Source organism: Arachis hypogaea, chromosome 9 (genome assembly GCF_003086295.3).
Source record: "Arachis hypogaea cultivar Tifrunner chromosome 9, arahy.Tifrunner.gnm2.J5K5, whole genome shotgun sequence".
In the NCBI taxonomy this organism is placed as follows: Eukaryota; Viridiplantae; Streptophyta; class Magnoliopsida; order Fabales; family Fabaceae; genus Arachis; species Arachis hypogaea.
In genome coordinates this window covers 118,982,565-118,991,309 of record NC_092044.1, presented here as the reverse complement: position 1 = coordinate 118,991,309, position 8,745 = coordinate 118,982,565, and the positions used below count along the sequence as shown (strand labels likewise).

General features: G+C 36.5%; 1 protein-coding gene across 1 annotated transcript; it reads right to left on the bottom strand.

The window, feature by feature from the left end:
- Nucleotides 1-441: 441 nt before the first annotated feature.
- LOC112709628 (lysine-specific demethylase ELF6) lies at nt 442-8,445 on the bottom strand. The gene is made up of 7 exons (XM_025761512.3): nt 6,796-8,445; nt 6,220-6,298; nt 5,960-6,027; nt 5,263-5,413; nt 4,155-4,666; nt 3,264-3,452; nt 442-2,922 (listed from the first exon to the last, which is right to left on the bottom strand). Exons 1-7 carry the CDS (start codon nt 7,949-7,951, stop codon nt 929-931), a joined length of 4,149 nt encoding a protein of 1,382 aa, XP_025617297.1. The 5' UTR covers nt 7,952-8,445; the 3' UTR covers nt 442-928.
- Nucleotides 8,446-8,745: the final 300 nt, after the last annotated feature.

The following is an 8,745-nucleotide window of genomic DNA, read 5'->3' as shown; positions in this document are numbered from 1 at the left end:
TGCAAGACAGCACATATCTGATATCTCAATCTTCTTACATTCTCTTACATCAGGATATATAAATAAAATTAGCAAGCTTCTATGATTTTCTTCTTTTTAAATTAAAAAGAGACTATATATGACTGAATTACCATTTTCAATAGTGTATCACGTCTAAGAAAATGACCAAAACTTTGACAATCACTAGAGACCACTTTTCCATTTAAATCCAACTGATACTCACGAAAATTGGAGTTCATTTTTCACAAATAAAGTACAGTAATTAAAACATTCAGGGTAAAAAACTACACATAATGAAGCTAAAGAAACTTCAACTCTCCTAAGAAAAGGTGAAGAGAAATGTTATGAACACATTTCTAGCATGACACAAGATGAAGTATAAATAACACATTGGGAAAAACAAGAAACGGGTAGATAGCTAAGGGATGCTTGAACATTGAATTTACCAAGCAAGAGAAAATCAAATAGAATAATTGAGAATACATTCCTGTTGCAATTGTTTCTTACCTCGGTTTTCTTGCACCCCTTTAAACAAATGGTGTTTAATCCCAAGTAATTTACAGCTACAATGAACATCAGCTATCCAGAAAGATATCAAGATCCTATGAACTGCTTCCAAAGAACCGTGAGTGGCAATCAACAAAAGATAAGCCAGCAGACACATAATAGTGATGATGCAGCACACTCTCCTTTAGAGTATGCTGCTTTACATGTATCTGCTGTCTAATAATTCCCAAAAGATCAAAACTATCTTAACTACCAACTCTAATTGCCATCAAATAAAATTGGATAGTGAGGACCTAAAATAACAACCATTAATTCTATCCTAACTTTACACCTAAACCAGAATGCTTCAGGTCAGACATCACTAATTTGCATATGTGCACAATGTTTACAAAAAAGGGGTCTGAAAAGAATATTATATATTTCAATCCGATTTCACGTAGTGACCTGTTTTTCTCCTGTGCCGGCTAAAATCCGATACAAACCTGAAAGAAAGGCCGCACCCCTCGACCTTGCATTTATAGGGCTTCTCCCCAGTGTGCACCCGTATGTGCTCCGTCCTTGCCCATGCCCACTTGAATGACATGGTACAACCTTTCCATGGGCACTTGAGGGGCCTCTTGTCATCATGAACACGCTGATGAAGGAGAGCGTATTTGTGGGAGCTGAACTTCTTGCCACACCCTTTCTGAGGGCAAAGGTTACGCCTGTGCAACTGTAACTCACCCTTTGTCATGAAACTCATACTGCAACCATCAAGGTCACACCTGTGGGGCTTTTCAACATCGTCTTTTTTGTTCTTGTCTGCAGCTGGAACTTCAGAAGGTTTCCGGTCCCTTCTAGCCTTCGGATTCTCCTTGTCATCTTGGTCGGCATCTCCCTCACTTTTCTCAGGGGCAATCTTCGTAGCTCTTGGCCTCAGACCTTCACACGGACTTCGAATAAAGTTGTTGCAGCTGAATTGATTCTCTGTTATCTGGTCCAGTTCCGTCTTTCTTTTCTTCCGAGCATTTGATCTGGGAACCGGATTACTCAACTTACAGCTTTCCTGCTCTGTCATCATATCTTGTGACAATTTATCTTCACTTCCATTAATATCTTCCTTTAATGGTGTCTTGGGACTCGAGTTATCTTCCTCATTAATTCTATTATTTGGCTGGATTTTCAATTCATTTTCTTCTTGAGAACAAGTTTCTACTGCAACTTCAGAACATCCTAACTCCAAGATGGCTTCACTTCTAGTATTGCCTCTTGCAACATTACTAGAAACAGGTTCCTCGTAAATTGTATTATTATCTTGGACCTTGCACTGCTTTGCAGACTCCGAAGCCAATTCAGTTAATGCGTCATCTATAGAGGCAAGTATAGGTTGATTTGCCAATGAGACACTAGATGAAGCAGCTTCTTCATTGTTGCTTTTGCAGGCAGATGGATTCTCTCGATGCAATTCTTCATCCAAATCCAAGCTATCACATTTACAACCAACGTCGACATTTCTGTCCGTCGAATTCACAAGTGATCTAGAATATTTATTGTCCTGACACCCAAGCTCCTCCTTGCCACTCGTTTCCAAAACACCAGTATCATGATGATTCTTAGATTGATCATCTTTTTCTCCATCTATTCCTAAATCCTGCACGGTGTGATTCTCAATCTCAGTTTCAACATTTTCATTCACGAAACAATGACCTGGAGAGGAATTAGAAGTTTGTGAGGTATCAGCGTTCAAGCTAATGCTATTGGGAAATTCAGTACCCCGAATTTCATGATCCACTGGAGACACTGCAATGGAAGCAGATGCATTTGGCAAAGCACAATCGCTTTTGAAATTATCAGCATCAAGCTCCCCTTTAGAACCACATTTATAATGATCCCCACTCGAATCAGCCGACACAATCTTGGACTTCTCTTGCAATTCATGGACAATGCTTGATCCAGAATAAGAATTTTGGTTGGACTTGAACTTCCTTCTTGAATATTGAATTAACTTCTTTCTGGCAATAGAATCATCTATTCTTCCCTCCAACTCATCATCTTCCCTTTTCTGAATGGCAATACTGGGTTTAGGTTTCGTTGGAGCTAGATGATGTAATCTTTTGGAGCGAGCTCTTCGAGACTGCCAATTTATAGCTATAAATTGTGAACCAGGACCTTTATCAGAGAACAGCATGCCCAATGCCAGGGTCCAAATAGCTTGTTTAGATGGAGATTTATTTCTTGCATTAACACAATGGTGCAGATTAATTCCCAAGTTAGATGTCCAGTCTTCGCATTCATCATATTCCTCACCATCAATTGCCAGGTCAATGAGAGTCAAATTTTCTGGGGATGCAGTATCTAATGGAACATCGTTATAATCAAATGCAATGTGTGTCTCTTCTGCAACTGCCCTGGCATGTGCCTTTATCTTCTCATAGTCTACAATAAAGCAGTGTGTCAGAGTAAGAAAAATTATAAATGTAAAAGAAAACTTTGAATATAGAGCTTGTCATTTTCTTCTGAATTTACAATAGAACTCTCATGTCTATAACTGATAAAAAATTAATGTTAAGTAAATTATAACAGAAGTATATAACTATATATTGGTCAACAGCCTCACTTGAATAGATGGATTCCATATGTACTAAAGCCTATTTAGCTGAAAACTAAAGTTGAAGGGTGCAAAACCTAAATGCCATACACCTCAAGTAATTTAATATTGATCTTACATAAGATTAAGATAATGATATCATGAACAGATTTGTAATCTGCAAACAAACCTGAATGGCATATAATAAGCACATTGGCCCCGCCTTTGCACTGCAACATCTCCACTATCTGAACTGCATGTTCCAGGCAGAAAATCCGAGGCCTCAAAAATTTATTAGCCATGTTCCAACAATTAGTACAACCAAATGATTGATCTGGTGACTCCTTTGCAGCAGGAAGTTCAGAAACAGAGTCATTACCTGAAGAACAACATATAATATATAATGATGAATTCAACAATTAAAAAATGCTATCTACTCGGTAAAGCAAAGGGCTATCTCAAAAGTTAAGCATGCATCTTTGTCAAGTCTCTATATAAACTTTGTCATCATATAAGCTTCCATAATAATAATATCATCTCATAAATATACAAAAGGAAATTCAACCACAGATTGCACTTAGTTACATGTAATGTATCATAAACTTTTACCTAAATAATATTATAATAAGGGTAGCTGCAATTCGAAGTGAATAAAATAGGAGAGATGATTGGGGGATACAATAAGAAAGAACGAACACAGTAGCTGAAGGGAGTATATACCAAATACCATCTTAGTTAACGTAATTTTTTGTTTCATTGTGACACATAAGTAGCAATTGATATGTCGATTACAGCCACATTACAAATTGGACATTACTGAAAAATCAATAATCAGTATTCAGTGCAAGAAGGAAGGTAATAAGTTCAGAAAGTTGAAAGAGACCCACAACATTTCTCAGAAATATTAAAATCCCATTTGATGCCTGAAGTTGGTTAAGATTTTAACTTAGAGAATAACATTGTGATAACCCCATAAGTTACAACATTTTCTACAGCACTGACATGTTCAATTCACCTCATAACACAAAACATGAACATATGACAGACTTCAAAACCAAATGATAGCACAAAGTGATATTACCAGAGACTGAGCTATGAGCAGTAGAGTTGAGAGTGCAATCTTGACCAGGAAGAGTTTCCATCCATTTCTCAGATGGTTGTACCACAGTCATAAATGGAAAACCAAGGATTCCACAGCCCACACAAGCCAATGCCCCTGAATCAGTTTGGAAGTGAGATGGAAGATCATCACAATCAAGATATAGACCATTCAGATTCTCCATATACAAACTCATCTCGTCAATCAGACTATGACCAATCTTATCTCCCAAACTAGTATTTGGCATGTCCACCATGGCCGTTTCAGCAGCAGAAACTTCAGGTAATGAACAATCTTTGCTAGAACCTAGTAGTAAATCGGCATTCCATAAAACAGCTTGTTTAGTTGCTTCCTTTCCAAGAAGAGTGGATAGAAGTTTGTTTTCCTGCAGCATATCTTCTATAAAAGCCTTTTTTACTAAAAACTCTCTTTCTTCCTTCTGACGGTCTCTTAGACGAGAACTACGCACACCAGGTAATAATGTTCTTGGTACTCTATCAAATCAAACAGATTGTCATATAGAACAGAAACATAATTAGGTACCGCTTTGATATTCTTAAATAAAGAAAAAATCTGTTGCAATAATGCCTCTGAATATTAGAACTATATTTGATATGAAAACATCCAAAAATGTGAACAGACCTTAGGACAAAAAAGAATTTTCACACCAATAACATATCACCCATATAAGTATATGATATTCTTAACATAAAATATCTAGTGAAATACTCCCTTATACCAATGTTTAGCATCAGGTAGTAAATCCCCAAATCTCTATTTTGAATGACATACTACTTCCATAATAATAGCATGAGAGTTATATAATAATTTTGCTTGTAAGAAGATTCAGACACTAGGTTCACAAACATCTTTTCTACTTTCCCTACTAGTACATCCATATCATTAAATGAGGATAACTGATGAAGGAACAGAATGAAAATCATGAACCATAAAAATAAGAGACTATTACCACTTTTTAAATTGGTTAGACAAAGAAAATGAAAGGAACATAGGCAATCATATTTGGAATGATGATAAACCTTTGAGTAGTAGTATCTACTTATAAAGCAGTTGTGAAGGTTTAGCTCACCTAGAAATAAAAGACATGGTCAGCAAGTAAAGCAGTTGCTGATGCGAGAGCATTGGAAGATAATTCATAGCAGCTCTACGCACAGCAGCTTCCTTAGCTACGGTAAGCCACTGCGGAGTTCCAAAGTTAGCAGCCTCCCCACAGTTAAAACCTACATTGCACCATATGGTACACAGAAAAGCGTTAGTTGAAGATGGAAAAATAGAGATAGCATTCATGAGACAGCATAAGTCAGATCCAAATGATTTGGTCAAATGATTTCTCATGAAAAATTTAAGGCCAAGGAAAGGGGAAAAAGAATAAGCAAAGACAGATCCAACTCAATTGTTATGAAAAACTTAACAGGCAACCTACAGGAAATATTGGTCATATGTGGTCATAATTCATGCCCAAACCACATTCGCAATGATTTGATAAGCATTCTGTTATCATAAGTTGTCTATCAGATTATTCCATTTCACTGACAGTATATAATGATCATGTGATACACATAATCCATCACCTTTAATTAATTTTTTAAACACTTCCATTTAACTGTACTCTTTGATATGCAGCCAATTTCTTTAATTACCAAAGTCAAGCAGCACCATATAGCCCACATTGCATTATAGAAAAGTGGATATGATTATTTCACCATTTAAAGGAAAAAAGGTATGACTTGCATTTCATGAAGATATATAAACATCAAAGCAATTACCATGGCTGAATCCAACATGGTAAGCCCTTGGAAAAGTCACAACAAATTCACCAGGATTCTGTATTAACCTAAAGAAAGAAAGCATAAATGTAAGTAGAAATCCCATGATAACTCGATTGAGAATAGTATAGTCAACAGAAAAACTAGCAACAGCCTCTAATACAACTATAAATTACAAACAATTATAATTTCTGATAATATCATTTGACATATGATTCATTCATGACATAAAAGCGTTTCAAATATGCCAAGCAACTGACCTGCAACAAGGAATCCCAGATGCAACAACTACTTCAGGTGATATAAGAGTTGTTTTCTCACCTAAAAGTTTCAAAGCAGCTGAGAAGAAAAGAAACTGAACTTGGGTTACAAAAGCACTGCACAAGCTAAAGAGAAAAATAAATGAGATAAAAAGAATTTAAATATTTTTTCCATTTAAGCATAACTTTTAAATTTGAGAATTTTTAGGAATTAAATATGCAGTTCAATATGATATTTCTTCTGCCTTAAAAATGAAAATGCAATCAAGTTTGACATATGCGTCTCTTGACACTAGGATTGACACTTTGACACTTCTGCATGTCAAAGTAAAGGCCAAAAAATATATATATTAACATTGTTAGTTACATTCTGAGTCATGAGTTTACTTTACCATACAAACTTATATATAAAACCTAAGCCCACCAGATGGGTTTAAGTTGCTCATGTTTGGAAATGTAAGAAATTGACACCAATAAGAACTTTAGTGAACAAATCTAACTATTTAATTTTAATACCTCCAAAATCATTCGTCCCAATCTTTTCTGTAAACAAATGACAGTGAAAAAATAACATACCTAAATGATCAACACTACTACCATATGCCTTAGAGCGGATGACATCCTCAAAAGCAAAGGCATATTCTCCAGGAACAGCATACCAAGTCTTTGCAGAGCCAGTGTGAAGGAAATTCAAGCTGTGAAGCTCATGATCCTCCACATGCCAAGCAAACCAACTGAACAGCATACCAATGTATACCATAGGTGAAGTAACACCAGGAATATCATCGGGCATGAAACGTGTTAGCGAGCCAGATGAGCGTGCAATAACTTGCAAGTTCCATGGACTGTTTGAAAGCTTCCAACCAGCAGTGCCTTCCATATCATCATCAGCAGCATCTGAACCCTTTTCCCTAGAAGATTGTGAAACTTCGTTTGATGCAAGTGTCACAGTACTAGCTGTTTGGGACTGTACACATTGTTCTGCATGAGTTTTGGCAGAAGCACCCTTATTCTCATCAATTTGGGTATCTCCTATGCCATCCATTTCAGTTTGTTTAGAATCAGAGCTATGTGGCCTACTCTTATAATAAGTCCTTTTTCTTCGTCTTCTATGACTATAAAGAAATTGACCCTGTGATTCCCCAAAAGCAGACCCAGGCACATCATTGGCATATTCAATATATATAGGCTTCTCTGATGTTGCCTTCCAAAACATAGCCTCTATAACCAGTGGAGAAACTTCCTTCACCGTAGCCAGCACACTTTTAGCGAAGGACTTCGATTTCGACTCAAACTGATCAAGTGTATAAACTTCCCCACTCTGCCACACTTGTTTTTGACCACCTGGCAGTGGATTCTGAATATTCCCTTTGCTGGTTTTCTTCACATTCTGCCCTAGTTCTTGCTGCCTTGTAGTAAAGACAGCCCTCAACAACCTATCATTACTACCAACATCCCTAGAATCCGTTCTCGAAGAATTACAACAACCTAGAGAATCGCTCTCTGGACCCAATTCAGAGGCCTTCAAGAGGGATTTATTCAAATTAGAAAACACGTACTTTTTTGAAGGCTTGGGCAATGGTGGTATAATCTTACATATCCCATAGTGGCTAGCTTCCTTCTCAATCTTTGAAATATAAGCAATCGGGTCGGCGAATTCGGTATCAGTAGGTCGAAATTCAGGTGCCAGTGGCAACACTTTGAGCCAATTGGGGATTTCAACATTACCCATTGCATTTAAAAAAAAAGGGATTGATTTTGAAAAGAAACAAAAAGAATTAATGATTTTAAGATACAATTCCTACTCAATAACCTGAAACACTAGCCTCCATTGAGGTTTTTAAAAACCCTAATTTGGGTGGGGTTTGGTAAGATTATTGCATACCTTTGAAGAAATTGGGTGAGCTAAGGCAATTAGCGAAATGCAGAGTGGGAAGGAGTGAGTTGCAGGAAGGTATAACTGAAATGCACTGTGCATGATTGGCCTCCAAAGTCCAAAGGGCACCGCACAGAAGAATTGTTTGGAGAGAGAAAAAGATTTATGAGAGAGAAAGAGATAGAGAAAGGTGTACTTTTGTGTGCACGAAGGTGGCGAGTGACATTTTCCCTCCGCTCACGTTAGTCATCTTCCAGTCACTAATCTAATGTGCGCCACATTACTTGGGAACTTTTTCCAATAAATTATCTTCTTTTTATTGGAGTACAAAATTTCGAAATATTATCTATACTTTTTAATTCAGATGCATTTTCTTTTTCGAGGGAATCCTTGGATGTAAACTTTGCAAATTATCTTTTTTTTATGACATCATATTTGGTGTTTTATTAGAAAAGGGTGTTTTGAAATTTTAAGATTTACGCCGCGTATGAACATGCATTAAAGTATGGATAAACTACCACCACACAAGGAGCAAGCTCGTTAGAATAATTAGTTTCTATGAAATGTTTATTGGATCTGTTGCGTTGTTTGTAAAATTCGCAAAATTAATAAATAATTAGTTAATAGATTAATTATTATTTAAAATAATT